We start from the raw sequence: 19,819 nt of genomic DNA, 5'->3' as shown, positions 1-19,819 counted from the left end.
ATGACCCTTCTGCAAAGCAGTCTGCTCAGTGAAACTGTATTTGATGAATAATCCCTCCTCAGGGCATTTATCCTTTTGTCCGTTTAGCAGCCGGAAAGATTTGGTTAGCCCAAGCGTTGACTAGTTCACAGTACATTAGTGTAGGTAATAATTAAAACATCTGGTGCTCTAATTAACTGCAGACATTGAGCGCACCAAGAAACAAGGGAGACATTCCATTGCTGAAGGCATTGCAAAGAGGAACCACTCAGCACATCCTTAGTGCCAGAGCTTTGAATTAGGAGAAAAGACTTGAGACACTCAAGCTTTTCAGTTTAGAAAGGTAGTGCCTGAGAGGTGATTTTTACAGGAGTATATAGGATTATTATGGGTTAAAAAATCAGGGAGATTATGTTAAATATAAACTGCAGGAAGAGACTCATTAAATCTACAGAAGAGCACTAACAGGAAATCATTGTCCACACAAGAGGTAAATAAAATGTAAATGAAACGCAGAGAGAATCGTACATCCCCCACAGTGCAGAATGAGGCCATTCAGTCCATCGGGTCTGCTCTGAAAGAGCATTTTACCCAATCCTCCTCCCTATCCCCATAACCCAGTGAATTTCCCATGGCTAATCCACATCTTTTGGATGCAAAGGGGCAGCTTAGCATGGCCAATCCACTTAACATGTACATCTTTGGATAGTGGGATGAAACCAGAGCACCTGGAGGAAACGCACGCAGACACGGGATGGACGTGCAGACTCCAAACAGGGACCTGAGGCTGAATTGAATCCAAGTCCCTGGTACTGTGAGGCAGCAATACTAACCACTGTGTCACTGTGCACGGGGAGGCAAGTGCCTGGAATCGGTTGCTAGGATGAAGGGGCATTATGGAGGGCAGAGGAGTTCCATGGTCTACCTGGCAAGTCTACCGCACTTGGAATATAGTGTTCAATTCTGGTCGTCACACTACCAAAAAGATGTGGAGGCTTTGGAGAGGGTACAGAAAAGATTTACCAGGATGTTGCCTGCTATGGAGGGCATTAGCTGTGAGGAGAAACTTGGTTTGTTCCCACTTGGTTTGAACAGAGATTGAGGGGAGACCTGATAGAAGTCAACAAAATTATGAGGGGCATGGACAGAGTAGGTAGTCAGAAGCTTTTTCCCAGGGTGGAAGAGTCAATTACTAGGGGGCATAGATTTAAGGTGTGTGGGGCAAGGTTTAAAGATGTACGCGGCAAGTTTTTTTACACAGAGCGTGGTGGGTGCCTGGAACTCGCTGCTGGGGGAATTAGTGGAAGCAGACATGATAGTGACTTTTAAGGGGCATCTGGACAAATACTTGAATAGGATGGGAATAGAGGGATATGGTCCCCGGAAGGGTAGGAGGTTTTAGTTCAGTCGGGCGGCATGGTCAGTGCAGGCTTGGAGCGCCTGTTCCCGTGTTGTAATTTTCTTTGTTCTTTGAAGAATCAAGTGGGTGGCATGGTAGCACAGTGGTTAGCACAGCTGCCTCATAGCGCCAGGGATACAGGTTTGATTCCAGGCTTGAGTCACTCTCTGTGAGTTTGCACATTCTCCCCGTGTCTGCATGGGTTTCCTCCGGCTGCTCTGGTTTCCTCCCACAGTCCAAAAGACGTGCTGGCTAGGCGCATTGACCATGCTAAATTCTTCCTCAAACAAAAACAGGAAATGCTGGAAAATCTCAACTGGTGATAGCATCTGCGGAGAAAGAATAGAGCCAACGTTTTGAGTCTGGATGACCCTTCATTCTCAGTGCACCCGAACATGCACTGGAGTGTGGGAGTTTCACAGTAACTTCATTCATAGAATCATCATAGAATTCCTACAGTGCAGAAGGAGGCCATTCAGCCCATTGAGTCCACACCGACCACAATCCCACCCAGACCCTATTCCGTAATCCCATGTATTTAGTCTACTAATCCCCCTGACCATAGGGCCAATTTGGCATGGCCTAACCTGCACATCTTTGGATTGCAGGAGGAAACCTGAGCACCCGGAGGAAACCCACACAGTCACGGGGAGAATGTACAAATTCCACATAGAAAGTGACCCTAAGCCGGAATTGAACCCCGATCCCTGGCGGTGTGAGACAGCAGTGTTAACCACTGTGCCGCCCATGCAGTGTTAATGTAAGCCTACTTGTGACACCAATAAATGAACTTTAAAAACTTGATTGAATGGCCTCCCACAAAATATTACTGAGACACAAAATAAAAGCAGGATATTATTGATACTTGAAATTTGTAAAAATAATTGAAACAGGGAATGGGAGCGGGGTGGTGGGAGACAACTCGGCAGGTCTGGCAGCATCTGCGTGGGAGAGAGAGAGATACAGGTTTGCAGTCCGGATGGATGTGACCTCTGCGGTTTTCCCTACACTATTTAAAGGCACACAGGTGGCGCCAGCAGTCAGCTCCACAAATACAGCCAGCTGAAAATGCTACAAAAACACACCAGCACCATCAGCGAGCGCCAGGCAAGACCATTCAGAAACAAGGTAAGTTTCTGTAAATCCATGTCCGGGGACCAAAGAACTTGCCATTTCCCGCCTTCCTCCATCTCATGCGTTTCTACTTTTTGCAGTACTGTTGATTTCAACAATTAACAATTTAAGCTTGGTGGTCTTTTATACTAATTGCTCTGGAATAGCAATCCAGTTCTTTATGACAGTGTTTAAACGGATGCCAGACACTGCTGCATGCCTGCGTGTGTGTGTAGAAGCCAAAATCTGGTTCAGAACTCAACACTAAAGTTCGGTAAAAGCTGTGAGACTCGGCGGGGGTGCTGATGATTCACTGTCGCTCAGTGAAAAGTCAGAAAAGTCCCGCGGAGAAACGAGTTAGTTGTTCACAAGTCATTTTTCTATTGTAGCAATTCTGGTCACATCTCCCGTACGTCACCGTGACTTGGAGAGAGAGACTGCCCACAGCCGCTCTATAGGAATGCTTCTCCGACACTGACCCTATTTAACTGGACATTTCACACTTCCTCTGGCAGTCGTGCCCATCCCAACACGGGCAGGAGCTCCGGAGAGATAGACCCACCTCGCCTGACTTTTAAACTGGGACTTAGTTGAAGTTGCTTTTACCTTCAGCAATTTATGTGTGTGTTTGGATTTGGCTGGTTGCTGCTGTTTTTGGATCGATTGTGCGCTTGACTTTGCGACGGGGTTAAGTTTTCTTTTGGTTCAGCTTCACAGTAGTTTTTTTTAAACCCTCTCCCTCCCCCCCCCCCAAAAAAAAAATTTTCAGATTAATAAGAAGTTCAAACACTGGAGTCGGATTTGCTGGTAGGGTTTACAGTTGTAAGCCTCCGTGTGTCGTTACTGACAGCAAAAAAGAGCCCTTGTTTTGCCTGAATGTAGCATTTTGTAGTTAATTGGGAAGCACAATCCGAGATTTTCATCTCAATCCGGCGACTGGTTTAAATTTTGGAGTCAAAGCCCCCAGTGGACTTGCAATGGGCATGTTTAGGGACTGAATCCTGGTGCATCTTGTATTGCTGTTCCAGCCTTGTTCCGATCCAGAATCCTATTTTGTTTTGTGGCGATTCTGTTTCAGACAAGCTTCCTGTTGGCTATTGAGGCAGACGTGGATTTTACTGGCATTTGGAGCTAGACACAGTCTCACAACACTAGGTTAAAGTTCAATAGGTTTCTTTAGTAGCAAAAGCCGCTAACTTTTGGAGCGCTTGCTGCTCCTTCATTTGGAGATAGTCCAGAGAAGGTTCCTAAGGTTGATCCTGGCTATGGAGGGGTTCTGTTAGGTGAGGTTGGGACTGTACTCATTGGAGTTTAGAAGAATGAGAGGCGACCTTATTGATTTGATTTATTATTGTCACATACAGTGAAAAGGATCGTTTCTTGCGTGCTCTACAGACAAAACATACCGTACAAATTGAAGGAGAGGGTGCAGAATGTAGTGTTATCCGGACAGAGGATTCTCAGGGGTAGATGCTGAGCGACTGTTTCCCCTTCTGGGAGAATCTGGCACCAGGGCGTATAATTTCGGAATAAGGGGTCACCCTTTTAAAACAGAGATGAGGAGGAATTTCTCCTCTGGGAGGGGAGTGAATCTATGGAATTCTTTATTGCAGAGGGTGGTACTGACTGGGTCATGTATGTTCGAGACTGAGACAAACTTTTAATCAGTAAAGGAAATGAGGGTTTCGGAGATAAAGCGGGAAAGTGGAGTTGAGGATTATTATAAGAGCAAAATACTACGGATGCTGGAATCGGAAACAGAAAATGCTGGAAAATCTCAGCAATTGATAAAGGGTCGTCCCGACTCGAAACGTTGGCTCTATTCTCTCTCCGCGGGTGCTGTCAGACCTGCTGAGATTTTCCAGCACTTCCTATTTTTGTTGATTTGAAGAACATATTGTTTCAGTCACGGATGATGAACAGACTCAATGGGCTGTATGGACTTTTTGTGCTTCTACGGCTTATGGTTTGAGCTGACTGTTGGTTAGTAACACGAGCCTGGATTTCACTAGAGGAGGATAACGCTGCTTGCTGTTCAGGAAGACACAAACCCAAAGCATGCCGTTTTGCGGAGGGGATGGTTACTGAAAGGGGGTAAGGCCAGCCAGACAGGGTGGGCTAAGAGTCTGGGAAGACTCAAAACATAGAAGCTTCACAACACCAGATTTATTTGGTAGCAAAAGCCACTAGCTTTCCAAGCGCTTGCTGCTCGTCAGTCAAATCATCAGACACCCCCATCGAGTAAGAGGTTAAACTAGGCGATGAGATGTTTGGCTTTGAATGTTGGCGCTCGGACGCTGCTGAGTATCCAATTCCTAAAGGTGATTTAGGGTTGGATAAGCAAACATTATTCCAGCTATTGCAGCAGCGGCTGCTGGGCTTGGCAGCAGGAGAACTTAAAACTGAAGCCTGAGAGCGGCGAGGACGGAATGGGGCGCAGCGCAAAGCTGGAAGTGTTGGAAGCGGCGCCGGGTTCAGCCAACACAGCGGCAGCTCCCGGGAGGGTTCGGCTGCGGGACCGGGGGGGGGAGAAGCTGGAGCGGACTCCGGAATCACCGGGACCCACCTTCCCACCGCAGGGACTCCTCCTTTTACAGCAGCACCGCTGCGGAGGACGACCCGGCAAGCAGACCATACCACCCGCCCTAGGAAAGCGGACCATTCCCCCAGCCTCGCTCTCCAACAAGCCGTCCACCACCCCCCGTCCCCGTCCCCGGTCCCGGCCGGGGAGCCATCACAGCGCAGGGGGAGGGGATGGAGGGAGCAGCTCTCTGATTGGTAAAGAGCCAGGCTGACCTGTCATTGGCTGGAAGCCAGGCTGCCCTGTGATTGGTGGCTGAGTAGTCAGGCGACTCTGTGATTGGCTGGAAGCCAGGCTGCCCTGTGATTGGCGGCGGGTGAAAGTCGAGCTGCCCTGTGATTGGTGAAAAGTCAAGCTGCCTTGTGATTGGCAGGGAGCCAGACCGCCCTGTGATTGGTGACGGGGAAAGCCGAGTTGCCCTGTGATTGGTAAAAAGTCAAGCTACCTTGTGATTGGCGGGGAGCCAGGTTGCTCTATGATTGGTGGAAGCCAGATTACCCTGTGATTGGCCGCAGGAATAGCCAGGCTGCTTTGTGATTGGCGGGGAGCCAGGCCGCCTTGTGATTGGTGGCTGGGTAATCGGGTTGCTCTGTGATTGGTGAGAGCCGTGGAGACGGTTGGTTGATGAGCTGCCTGCTGATTGGTTGTGTGTTGATTGGCCACTGGGGTTGTTGGTCCAGAGTTTGTGGATTGTTGTTGAGGAGCAATGCTGATTGAGGAGTGATGGACGCTTCAGATCAAACACCAGACCCTGCCCAGGATGGGGTGCAAGCTCTGGTCAACTTGGGTCTTGTTTGTCTCTCTTGTGGGGATCATGAATTGAATTCAGTTGGATTTTCAATTTGGTTTTTGGAGCAAGCCAGGAATGGGTTCACCTGGTCCACTCATAGAGTGTCTCACAGAATCCTACAGTGCAGAGGGAGGCCATTCGACCCCTTGACTCTGAACTGTCCACAATCAGGTGTTGTTGCTATCCTTACTGATTGTGGTCTGTGAGTTTTACAGTAGTCATGATGTGAGTATGCCGGCGTTGGACTGGCGTAAACACAGTAAAAAGTCTGACAACACCAGGTTTTAGTCCAACCGATTTATTTGATAATAGACTCACAAGCTTTCGGGGTTAGCCCCGACTAAAACCTGGTGTTGTCAGACTTTTTACTCAGTTTCACAGTATCCATAGAATCCTTCAGAGCAGAAGCCTGAAGGCTATTTAGCCTATCAAGCCTGCACCAACTCTCTAACAGAGCATTCCACCCAGACCCTATCCCTGTAAACCCACATATTTACCCTGCTAATCACCCTACCCACAATCCCACCCAGACCCTGTCCCCATAACGCCATGTGTTTACACTAGCTAGTCCACCTGGATAAGGGCCAATTTAGCATGGCCAATCCACCTAACATCTTTGGACTCTGACCATTGTAACTGTAAGAATGGGGTAAAAAAAAACTGAATCATGCCAGTGTGTAATGGCTCATTGTAACAACCAATTATTGGCACTGGTTCAGATCCCCCAGTGCTGGTTACTGGGTGTTTATCAACCAAGTTCATTCATTTCTAATGGTTTCTTTGGCCGGACCGGATCATCCCACTGGCAGGAAGGGCTGGAAAATCCTGCCATTTGCTCTTTGTGGTAGTAGGAGAATGGTTTCCATTTCATACCCTAAATTCCCATCCTAGCACAAACACAACCTTAAGGTTAATAATGAGTCAAGTCTAGGTTCTGCGCCACAGAAAAGAAGGAAATTGATGGTTGGTCAATATGATTGACTTATAAGAACATAAGAAATAGGAGCAGGAGTAGGCCATCTAGCCCTTCGAGCCTGCCCCGCCATTCAATAAGATCATGGCTGATCTGTCGTGGCTCAGTTCCACATTCCCGCCCTCTCCCTATAACCCTTAATCCCCTCTCTTATCAAAAACCCATCAACCCGCGTCTTAAAAATATTTAGCAAGGCAGCCTCCACCACTTCAACGGGCAGAGAATTCCAGAGATTCACCACCCTTTGAGTGAAGAAGTTCCTCCTCAACTCCGTTCTAAACCGCCCCCCCTTTATCTTGAGGCTGTGCCCCCTAGTCCTACTATCCTTTCTGAGCGGGAAGAGTCTCTCCACCTCTATCCTATCCATCCCATTCATCATCTTATACATCTCAATGAGATCTCCCCTCATTCTTCTAAACTCTAACGAGTACAAGCCTAATTTATTCAGCCTCTCCTCATAGCTCAACCCCCTCAATCAAATATGTTTTTAATTTTTGGCTGTGAAGGTGCCAAGCATTTCCAATCCTGAATGTTAGTTTATACACACAGCTGATAATGCACCATGTAATGTCTGCTAATCCAAAGGCTATGGCCACCTGTTTGCCTTAATGGACAGACTCTGGCCTATAATTCAGGGTCAGCTCCTTTACATAATTTGATATTGCATAATGCTTGACAACTGCAAATATCAATAACCATTCAGGACAGAATATCAGATGTCAGCTTCCTGTTCAATGTAAACTTTTTTTTGGTCTTCAGGCAAGATTGGCATCCTCTTACAGAAACTGATGGGCAGCGAACACCAAAACAAATTGGGGCAATAGTAAAGGTGGCCATGTATCTTGGAGGGCACCATCCAGGATCAAAAATGTTTAAATTGCCATCTGCCTCCTTGATTTGATTTATTATTGTCACACATGTATTAGCATACAGTGAAAAGTATTGTTTCTTGCGCACTGTACTGACAAAGCATACCATTTATCAAGAAGGAAACAAGAGAATGCAGAACGTAGTTGAGAAAGATCAACTTGGTGCGAGGTACTTCTCTGAAGTACCCAGTTGGAGCACTCCTCAAGCCATATTATGTGGAGATTATATAATTTGCATTAGTTGTGATGTCTCAGATTCCTGAAGTATCTTTAGGTGCAATAGAGCTTCTGCAAAGAACAGGGGTGGGATTTTCCAGCCACGCCCACCCCAGGACTAGAAAGTCCTGCCCAAGGTCAACGGACCTTTGGATGGTCCGCCCCTGCCCATTACCATTTCTGTGACAAGCTCCAATTCCTGAGAATCAGAAGTCAGTGCCAGTGAAGGAGCCAGCTTTCATATTAATGTCCCCTCTCCCCATGTTTCTGTTTACTACTATATAAAAAAAGTTCACCTACTCTCAATAATTAGGACAACTCTGAAATAACAAGTAAATATGTATCTTTAATAAATATTCTTTTCCCATTGACTTTAGTGTGCAAAGCTGAACTGACATTGTGGCGTCATAATATGGTGATGGTTATAAATCATAATATGGTCTATCTTGGAGCAAAGTCTAAGGAAGTAATTTTCTTCATATGTATTTAAGCAAATTCATACACTATATCAACAAGAATTCACATAATGAAAAACTTTTAATTGTATAATTGTGAATTATGATTCATGCATACATGTGAAAAGAAACTTAACATAAAAAAGCCTTTATCCATTTGTTTAAGCTATGAGTAAAAATCAGAAAATCCATCGTAATTGTAAAATGTTAGTATATTTGCAAGTTACAGTCTACTTCTAGGTAATCTGTTGAACATTGTTTACACCATATCATTTGTTTTGTCTTTCAAGCTTTACAGTGCTAATCTCCTTAAAACTCCTAACAATCTTAGCACCAACTGATTTTCTGTGGCAATATTACAGAGTCATAGAGGTTTACAGCATGGAAACAGGTCCTTCGGCCCAACTTGTCCATGCCACCCAATTTTTACCACTAAACTAGTCCCAATTGGCTGATTCTCTCTGCACACATCTTACCGATGTAACTGTTTAAATGTGTTTCAAAAGATAAAATTATACCCACCTCTACTACTACCTCTGGCAGCTCATTCCAGGCACTCACCACCCTCTTGGTGAAAAAATTGCGTCTATGGACCTTTTTGTACCTCTCCCCTCTCACCTTAAATCTATACCCTTTAGCTTTAGCCTCCCCTATCTTTGGGAGAAGATGTTGACTATCTACTTTATCTATGCCCCTCATTATTTTATAGACCCATATAAGATCACCCCCAAGCCTCCTAATCTCCAGGGGAAAAAGTCCCAGTTTCTCCAACCTCTCCTTATAACTTAAACCATCAAGTCCCGGTAGTGTCCTAGTAAATCTTTTCTGCACTCTTTCTAGTTTAATATTATCCTTTCCATAAAAGGGTGGCCAGGATTGTACACAGTATTCCAAGTGTAGTCTTACCAATGTCTTGTACAACTTCAACAAGACATCCCAACTCCTGTATTCAATGTTCTGACCAATGAATCCAAGCATGCTGAAAGCCTTCTTCACCACTCCATCCACCTGTGACTCCACTTGAAATTTGTCTCGGGCAGTGGGGCAGAATCAGTAGTATTATGTTGGCTGTCTGCTCTACTTAATGCCTGATATTTGGTTCCATTGCAAACAATGGAGTTGAACATAGTGCACCATCCAAGAAGAATTTCTAACCCACTCTGTGCTTCTGTACAAAAATATTGTGAAAGACATATGAAATTCATAAAGAGCCTACAAAATTTATATTGCACAAAATAAAGTTGATAAAGCATTAATTCCACATAAACATTTGGATAACATCCATAAATAGCTAAATCTTTGCTTGAGATTTTGATGCACTATTGTTTTGTAGGTGGATCCTCTCGTTGTGTTATTATGCATGTAAAATTCTAAAATAGCACTGAAAACACGTGGAGTGATATTACCCTATGAAGACAGTAAGACACCAATGAAAGTCCTTTTCTATCTGCACAAACACATTATGCTCATAACATTAATTTGCTGTAATTGCACGTTGTAATTTCCACTTCAGACGCCGATTTTCTTTATCCAGCTACACAGCTCACTTTGGGGAAGGTACTGTCAATTTCAGCAATCATCACAGTAATCAATGGCATAAGTCTAAGTATACATGCATTTCTAATTTGACTTCTTCCTCTTTTTCATGATGGAAAATATCGTATTTTGTGTTGGAGTGATTAGTATCCAGTAGGCCACCTTTCTTTATGCCCTTTATTTACCTAATTAAAAAGAGATATCATTAAATTTCAACACATACTGGCCATTCAATAAATGGGGAAAATGTTAGAGATGAAAATGATATTCTTCAATTACAATGGGATAGTACATAAAATAATTATAAGGAGAATTTGTGGAAGGCATTAGAGCCTATAATAACTCTCTGACCTATTTCCAATATTATAAGCATTTTTGATGTACAGCATACAATGGTCCAGAATATCAGAGGAGATTTTAAGGATTTATCCATGTAAACCAGACAGTTAAAGTATTATGGTAAGAGGGGATTTTTTTTTCAAAACCTTTTATGCTTTTAAAGCTTTGATGGAGGATATTTGTTGAGTATCAGATTACTCAAGTCTTATTTTAATCTTTCTGCAAAAGCAAAACTCAATTGCCCATGTAAAAAAAAAGTCAAACAATGCCATTAAGGATCCAATTCCTTTATTTGTTTATTTATTAGTGTCACAAGTAGGCTTACATTAACACTGCAATGAAGTTACTGTGAAAATCCCCTAGTCGCCACACTTTGGCACCTGTTCGGGTATACTGAGGGAGAATTTAGCATGACCAATGCACCTAACCTGCACGTCTTTCGGACTGTGGGAGGAAACTGGAGCACCCAGAGGAAACCCACACACACACACACACACACACACACACACATGCAGGGAGAATGCGCAGACTCAGACAATGACCCAAGCTGGAAATTGAACCCAGGTCCCTGGTGCTGTTAGCCAGCAGTGCTAATGACTGTGGCGCTGATTCTAAAAATTTTCCTGAAATGCATGTAATTAAATACAGTATGAACCCAGAAATATGAAATCCAGTCAGTTCTTCTCAAAGGAATTGGATCTCAAATGGGACTTTTCACAAAAGGTGCACCAATTTATATCTTTTACAAAAGCAGTGACTGTTTATAATAATTGGATGTTTTTGGTAGGGACATACGAACCTAAGTGAATTGGCAGAGTAATTGAGACACTTTCACGTTCGACTTGCACCTAAGCAAATAATCCACACTGATATTAAAGTGCAGTGCTGATGGAGTGCTGCATTGCCAGAGGTGTTGTCCTACAGCCAAAACTTTAAATTGAAGTCCTGCATCTGTGCCTCTATTAATATCAGAACAAGGAGTGTGCTTGCCAGCCTTCCTCTCTCAGCCCAAAAGTCAAATCAATCAAAATGAATCACCTCGTCACTCATTACATTGCTATCTTTGGTATCTTGCTGTGCACACATTGGGCTGGATTCTCCAGCCGTTCAGGCCAGCAGGATTCTCCCGTCCCGCCGCGGTGAGTGGAGATTTGGCTGAGCACCAAATTCTCCATCCTCTCTGGCGGCGGAGGGGGGGGCTGAACGGCCAGAGAATTCCAGCCAACGTGTTAGCATCCATGACCGTAATTGCGATTTTAAAGTAATTGATCTTATGTGAATCCCTGGTTTACAGAGAAGAAAGAAAGAGTAAATTTTCCGACTTGGCAATTCCATGGGGACTAAAAGCTTTTTACGCGGCCTGTTGTTCCTGTCAACAGTCTTTGCATTCTGTAATATGTTCTTTGCACCGACACTTTTTACTGAAATGATCTATGTAAAAATATGATCAAGGCAATTTTATATTTAAGCAATCGCTTGTCACAATCTAGTTGCAGTAAGGCCTTTGGGTATCCCTGTGGCTACCCAGAAGGCATGATATTCCTAATCGTGTCTCCTAATTATGTCTGTCTTGTTTCTCTATTGTGCAGAGATTAACTTTATATTTCCATAATTTTTACATTCAACAGAATTGCCATTGCAGAACCCCTCACCATCAACCTCCTGGGGAGGTTCCGATTGACTGGGCTAGCCAGATGAATACTGTGGCTGGGTATTGGGCAACTCACCTCCTGACTCCTCAAAGCCTGTCCACCATCAATAGGAGAGTGATGGACTACTTGCCAGGCTGAGGCTCTTATTCTCTTGAGTATGGAAGATTAAGGGATAATTCGGTTGAATTATTTGAGATGGTGCCATCATCTTACAGGGGAGATAGAGAAACTATTTCCTGTGTTAGGGCAAATCGGAACAAGGAGCGTAACCTTAAAATTAGTGCTAGGGATGATGTCAGAAAGCATTTCTTTGCACCAAGAGCAGTAGGTGTCTGGACCTCTCCCCAAAAATGCAATTGAAGATGGGTCAATTGAAAATTTCAAAACTAGGATTTCTTGTTAGGGAATGGTACTAAGGATCACAGTCAGGCTGGTAAATGGAGTTAAGATAACTGAACAACGGAATAGGTTTGAAGTATTAAATGGTCCCCTTCTGGCCCTACATTCCAAAAACCAAATGCTTTTCAATGCTTTATCTCATTTGTTAATCTTATTTTGTTTTAGAAGTTGCCTTCTGTTATATTCTTCCAGTACTGAAATACTTACCAATGTCTTTTTGTGTCTTTGGTTGGTTTCTGCAAAGAATAGAAAGCATTGTAGTAAGGCTCTGAGAATTGTGACTTACTGTAGCAGTATCATGCACTGAGCTGTAGGTGGTGTGAATGATCTGTTCGAAGCAATGTAATTTGCTGTTGTATTGGTTAGCTGGTCAAATCAGAATCTGTATTTAAACCACTTGGCAGCGCAATACTACTTCAACTCATTTAATATTATTTTGAGGATCTTACTAATTTAATACTCAAGAACAAACTTACCTGGGATAAGGGTCACTGTGTGGCTCCCTGATGGAAAACAAAACAGGTTTTTAATCATGAATAAACAAATAAAAAACTAAAAGGAATATAAATTGACAACAAATGATCACACACTTCTCTGGTGAATCTCGTAAGAATAAACCATACAAATATCCATGTATACAAACACAAATTGATTGCAAAAAAGTCTTAACAATCAATGTTGAATTTGTACTTTCTGACTTTTGAATGGATCTACCATATATTAAGCCGATATATTAAGTTCTCTGCACCCTAGCAATGACTGTAGCACTATATTCCACACCCTCTCCTTTCCTTTTCCTCTATGTACTTTATGAACAATACGTTTTGTCTGTATAACGTGTAAGAAACAATACTTTTCCCTCTATACTAATAAATGTGACAATAATAAATCAAACTAAATCAAGAATGATAACCTGGGACAGAGGTTCCTTTGTGTTTCATCAAGTTTTTGTGCACTGGGCTGGATTTTATGAGGGGTACATTGCTCACTGTCCCCCAACAAGAAGGAAAGTCAGCTGGCAGCCGATGCACCTGGAAGAAGCCCACTCCGCATCCACAGCACACCACCGGCAGACTAAACCAGTTCAGGGTTGGACTTGGGCCTCTGAGTCGAAAACAGTCCCACCCTCAAGAGCTGCCAGCCAAACTGGCAGTACAAGAGCTCAGAAGTGGACAATGCTGGGACCTGGAGCAGGATGGCTGATCTTTTTGTGGACTCAGTTCCACTTACCCGCCCCTCACCATAATTCTTAATTCCTTTAATGTGCTAAAATGTACCTATCTTTGCTTTAAAAACATTCAGTGAGGTAGCTGCATCTGCTTCACTGGGCAGGGAATCCCACAGGTTCACAACCCTTTGGATGAAGAAGTTCCTCCTCAACTCAGTCCTACATCAAGCAGGCACAGAAAGGAGAATATGTATGCTGGAGACATGGAAATCACAGGCTTTGAGGACAAGATGATTAGCAAACAGACAGCCCATGAATGTGAGGATTGGATGGATTTTGGAGTGCAGGTATAAAGGAACAAGAGGGTGGGGATGATCTCTTAAAAGATGTCCCTAAATGCACAGAGGGCAACAGCCAACAACCCACCCCACTGAATGATATGCTGCCTTCCTTCCCACCTTGTTTCAACTTGGCCTCAACTTGGGCAGCGCGGTAGCACAGTGGTTAGACCTGCTCCTTCACAGCTCCAGGGACCTGGATTCGATTCCCGGCTTGGGTCACTGTGTGGAATTTGCACATTCTCCTCGTGTCTGCATGGGTTTCCTCCGGGTGCTCCGGTTTCCTCCCACAGTCCAAAGATGTGTGGCTTAGGTTGATTGGCCATGCCAAAATTGCCCTTAGTGTCCTGAGATGCATAGTTTAGAGAGATTAGTGGGTAAAATATGTAGGGATATGGAGGTAGGGCCTGGCTGGGATTGTGGTTGGTGCGGACTTTATGGGCCGAATGGCCTCTCTGTACTGTAGAGTATCTATGATTCTATGAAATAGACTCCCCACTGACAACTGCATACCCATGCCAATCACATGATGATCACAAAGATATGCGGGTTAGGTGGATAGGACATGCTTAAATTGCCCCTTAGTGTCAGATGGACTAGCTAGGATAAATGCATGGGGTTATGGGACTGGGGCCTGGGTGGGATTGTGGTCAGTGCAGGCTCAATGGGCCAAATGGCCTCCTTCTGCACTGTTGGGATTCTGTTCTATGGGCAGTGTAATATCCTGGTCAATTGGCTTGGTAATAAATCCTAATTATCAACTTATATGTGGTGAGAGGGCTGCCACCCAGATAGCAAAATATGAGGGACAGCCTGTGGGTGGGCGGGAAGGTGGTAGTATTTTACGTGCCCTGTGAAAATATGCCTGACAAGGCTCCATAAAACCCAGCCAATTGTTCCAATTGCGCAGTGGGACGTCCTGCGTGGGAAGCACATTCAAAACGTGGCAGCTGCCAAATCGGTTCAGGATTCATTCAGTGCTCCTGCCGTGACTGCCTGAATTAAATGTTGACCTTATTAAAATATGTGAGCAGGGGTTCCTGTGCTTGTATTCAGATCCTTGTCAGGAGTTGGTGCCAGAGAACATTTCATTTGCTCATTCTTATGGCTGCCCAGTAAAAGTTGGCAGGAACGGATTTGATAAATGTTTATCCAAGTTTTTGTGTTGCAATATTTACTCTTGTGCCCTGTTGCATTTTGATTATAAATTGCATGGATATTGTCATTTTCTTTTGATTTTCTCATGTTACAATCAAAATATTGTTGTAATTTATGCTTAGCTGACTACTCTAACAAGATTCATTGAAAAAATATTTATAACTGCAGTTTGAATGTTTAATTAATAAACATTACCTTTAAACTTTAATCAAAAACCTTCTAAACTTTATGTGATATTATTGTGTTGTTTTACATGTAAATGTTATAAATATGAATATTCACAGTATCGCAATGTTGTTGTGAAATGCACATGCTCTTCAGGCAGAAATACCACTTTGTTAACCACTGTACCAGAATACAGTGGCACAGTGGTTAGCACTGCTGCCTCACAGGGCCAGAGACCTGACTTCGATTCCGGCCTCGCTTGACTGTCAATGTGGAGTTTGCACATTCTCTATGTGTCTGCGTGGGTTTTCCCCCCCACAGTCCAAAGATGTGAGGGTCAGGTTGATTGGCCATGCTAAATTACCCCTTGGTGTCAGTGGGATTAGAAGGATAAATGTATGAGGTAATATGAGGTCACAGGGATAGGACCTGGATGGGATTGTTGTTGGTGCAGGCTCGATGGGCCAAATGACCCGCTTTTGCACTGTAGGATTCTATGATTCGATGATGAATGGAATCTGGAACCAATTTGATACATTATGGAGCTGCGTTTTACAAATGCGTTGTTGTCAGGGTGTTTCACCTGCGAGATTCACACAAGCATAAAAACAGCCCTTCTGTTTTAACTCACCATATGCGTAAGTATCATTTTCATTCATAGAACCATAGAATTCAGCCCATTGTGCCTGCACTGACAACAATCCCACCCAGGCCCTATCCCTGTAACACCACGTACTTACCCTGATAATCCTCTTGACATTAGGGACCAACCCACACATCTTTGGACTGTGGGAGCAAACCAGAGCACCCGGAAGAAACTCACACAGACACGGGGAGAATGTGCAAACACAGTCAGTCAATTGAAGCTGGAATTGAACCCGTGTCCCTGGTGCTGTGAGGCTGCAGTGCTAGCCACTGTGCCACCGTGCCACTCATAGGGGTTTTAATAGAGTGCGTGAACTCGCAGGGAAATGGTAACTATTTCCAAAACAATAAAATAGTTATTCTTGCGTAATATATCCATGTGATATTGAGGAGTGAAAAAGAGTCTCCCTACAGTGCAAAAGCAGGCCATTTGGCCCATCGAGTTTGCAGATGTTTAACTGAACACAATCATTCAACGGGCTACTATTTTACTATGTAAATATGCTTTAAAGAGGTGACATAGGCTGGGATTTGCCAGCCATTTGCTCTCTGCTGCCAGTGCAATAGAGGGTGGAGAATTTGGCACTCCGTCAAATCTCTATTCACTACAGCGGGACCAGAAAATCCCACTGGTGTGAATGTCCGGAAGATTCCGCCCATAATGTTTGACTGATACTTGCACCTCAGTTACAGAATGTGATGCTTCAGATGGAAGTTCATCAGTGATGAGAGCAATATGACTTTCCTGAGAAAAGTGTGTGTCAGGATTCATTTCCCAGCTAAATAAAATCTTTTATCCGAAGCATCAGTGATTTAATCTTTGTAATATGAAATGTTGTATGGTAAAATAATTTGCTTCAAAAGTTTTGTATTGAATCTATTTGAACAGAAAGCTGCCTGGGTGTTCTAATAGTTGTACTGCTAGATTTTGTTTTGGTACACACACATAACTATTTCTCCTCGGTGCAATAATGGCTTCACAACTGGGATCTTAAATGCAAAATAAATGCTATCTTTAGTCAGTGAGCTTGCACCAATTATAGTTTAGGTCTCTGAGAGCCACAATCCTCCAATTCTAGCCTCTTATGCGTCCCCTTCTTTAATCATTGTACCATTGATGACGTTGCTTTCAGATACCAAAGCTAAAAAAATCTTGCCTTACCCGCCACGGGAATCGAAGCAGATGAGACTGGAAATTCAGCAGACCAAGATCTGTTGTACTTGGGTGAGAATCTCCAGTCTTGGGATGCGTGAGGGTAGAAAATCTCACCCCGAGACACTAAAATCTAGAACTTCCTCACTAAATCTCTCTACCTAGTTAGCTAACAGGAAAACCAAGCGCACACTTGCATTAACTCTTTGCAACTTTATTTACTGTGAAACCAAGCTGGCAGTGAAAGTTGATGACTGGAAAATGTTTATTTTACATTTTTCGATTTGGATGAAAATTTAAAATGCAGCCCTCACTGAGCAAGTATCAAATGTAGGATATTAAACATAGAACTAAAATAAACTGTGGATGGACAATATAATGGTAAAGGCCCAAATGACCATAGGCTGTGATTTATCTTGAAGGCTACTACACCTCAGGCAAGGGGCAAGGTTGAGAAGGCAAGACTTTCATGAATAACCTCAATTAGCAGTGGGAATTGAACGCACACTGTTGGTGTCGCTCTGCACCACAAACCAACTGTCCAGCCAACTGGGCTAAACCGATCCCCTGTATTTGTATAATATATTCAACAGAGAATGATTCTTTACAATATATTGCCCATTTCTCTCTCACAGTGATGGCAGTTTAACAATGCGGGAACTTACTGTTGATCCAGTACAAGAGGTACACGGGAAGTGTCATAGTTGAAAGGCAGGCGTGGAGGTGCTCTCTCTCCAGTTCTTGCATTAAACATGGGGAGAGTGGAGAGAGGACGCAGACCTTCCCGGCTTTTAGCCAAATCTCTAAGTTCATTGGTGTTGTCTTGAATTGAGTGATGATGGACAAGTTGAATGCTGAAAGAGGAAAAAGCATGAGGTATATAATAATTCATTTTTTGAACATGTATTGCATTCCCAATGAGCTGACTTTGAATGTCTGCAATTATCATAATTTGAAGAGCATGACATTTCAGGACACCTAATCTCCCAGAGCAGTGATGGGCAATCCAGGCTAGTGAGTGGGGTGTATGAGTGGCCCTCCTTTATCTCAGTGGGTTGCAAGATTGAAATCAGGCTTGTTCATTACCGAAATCCTTGAATAAGATTGAATGCATTTAATACATGCCAACTATTTCACAATGAGTTATAGAGAATACTTAATCATTCATATATTAATAGACACTTGAAGTGATAAAAAACAAAATAAATATTAATGCTTGATTGGATGCAGAGGGAGCTCACGCTCTCTATCAATGTTGTGTGCAATTAACACGCATATCATTTCATGTGCCTTGCTTCACTTGCATATCACTTCAGTGAGGGAGAAAGCTACCCAGTTGTAAATCAGCGGGATGTGGCAACTCTGCATGTGGGCAACAATCAACAAAACGTCTTGTGGGCCGCACTCAGAACCCTGATGGGCTGCATGTGGCCCTCTGGTATGCAGGTTACCCACCAATATCCCAGAGGTTTGAGAACCTGAGCTTGCTGGAGTTTCTGGGGTTGACAAAATGATGCAGACCCAGCACACACTTGTGTCATCAATGCTGCACCCTGGCACTTGCTGGAGGGAAAGAGCGTAAGATGTGGTGCTGGATTGTGGTGTTCATGTAAAGCTGGCAAGACCAACTACAAGAAAGACAATAGTTGGAATTTTTCTGTCTTGCCTGCCACGGGAATCAGAGTGGGTGAATGCCTTGTGGGCAGTGCCAAGGTGCCCCTTGGGCAGCGCCAGGGGGCCAGGCTGGCAGTACTAGGCTGGCACTGCTTAAGAGACCCCCCCCTACTTACCTCTGCAGAGGGCTTCCATGGCCTCCGTTCCTTCTGGGGGGTTGGCTGCCTATTTCCCATTAGTGGGGAGCAGTAGTAAACCTCGCTGGATAAACCACTCCTGGAGGCGGGGGGGAGGGGGGGGAGGCTCCACACCGATTTTCTGGCACGCAACTGATTATGGTACAAATCCTGGCCTCGGAGACGCATGAAGAACCGGGTGTTTGTAACACGGCCTCTAGTGACGTCTCCTGGCCCATTGTGTTGCTACAGCATCGCCCCATAATCTGATGTTGACAGAACACTCTCCATTTGCTCAAATAAGTACACCTCCAACAACACTCAAGAAGCTTGGCACCACCCAAGACAATGTAGCAGGATGGCACACTGACACAGTGGTTGGCACTGCTGCCTCACAGTGCCAGAGATCCAAGTTTGATTCTAGCCTTGGGTGACTGTGTGGATTTTCCATGTCATCCCCGTGTCTGTATGGGTTTCTTCCGGGTGCTCCAGTTTCCTCCCACAGTCCAAAGGTGTGTAGGTTGACTGAATTGACCATGATAAATTGCTCCTTAGTGTCCCAAGATGTGTAGATCAGGGGGATTAGCAGGGTAAAGACATGGGTTTACAGGAATATGGTCTGGGTGAGGTTCTCTGTCAGAGTTGGTACAGAGTCATTGGACTGAATGGCCTCCTTCTGCATTGTTGGGATTTTATAAGTCCCATGGATTGGCATCCCATCCAGCACCTTCAACATTCATTCCTTCCACTACCAATGCACATTGGCATCAGTGTAAACCAACTACAAGATGCACTGCAAATAATCACAATTTAGTTTCCTTCAACAGAACCTTGTCTCCCAACTACAAGGGCAAGGGCAGCAGATACATGGGAACACCAGCACCTGCAAACTCCCCTTCACACGCCATGCTGACTTGGAATTACATCGCTATTCCTTTACTGTCATTCAGTCAAAATCCTGGACCTCCCCAACCAGGCTCTGGGTGTACCTACGCCTCATGGGCTCCAGTGCTTCAAAAAGGCAGCTCACCACCACTTTTTCAAGGGCAGTTAGGGATGGGAAATGAATGTTGGCCTTGCCAGCGACACCTACATCTGAGA

General features: G+C 44.1%; 1 protein-coding gene across 1 annotated transcript in view; it reads right to left on the bottom strand.

Annotated features, from left to right (window-relative positions):
* Positions 1–8,246: 8,246 nt before the first annotated feature.
* Positions 8,247–19,819, bottom strand: part of sgca (sarcoglycan, alpha) — a 60,794-nt gene continuing 49,221 nt past the window's right edge. The window contains exons 9-12 of the mRNA XM_080213324.1: positions 17,594–17,782; positions 12,778–12,804; positions 12,509–12,537; positions 8,247–10,096 (exon numbers count right to left, since the gene is read on the bottom strand). Of these exons, the coding sequence (XP_080069450.1) occupies positions 10,089–10,096; positions 12,509–12,537; positions 12,778–12,804; positions 17,594–17,782 (253 nt within the window). The 3' untranslated portion in view covers positions 8,247–10,088. The remainder of the gene's footprint in view (positions 10,097–12,508; positions 12,538–12,777; positions 12,805–17,593; positions 17,783–19,819) is intronic.

This window comes from Carcharhinus amblyrhynchos, chromosome 27 (genome assembly GCF_965287045.1).
Source record: "Carcharhinus amblyrhynchos chromosome 27, sCarAmb.v2.hapA, whole genome shotgun sequence".
In the NCBI taxonomy this organism is placed as follows: Eukaryota; Metazoa; Chordata; class Chondrichthyes; order Carcharhiniformes; family Carcharhinidae; genus Carcharhinus; species Carcharhinus amblyrhynchos.
The sequence above is the reverse complement of the archived record's forward strand: the minus strand, read 5'-3'. Positions and strand labels throughout refer to the sequence as shown.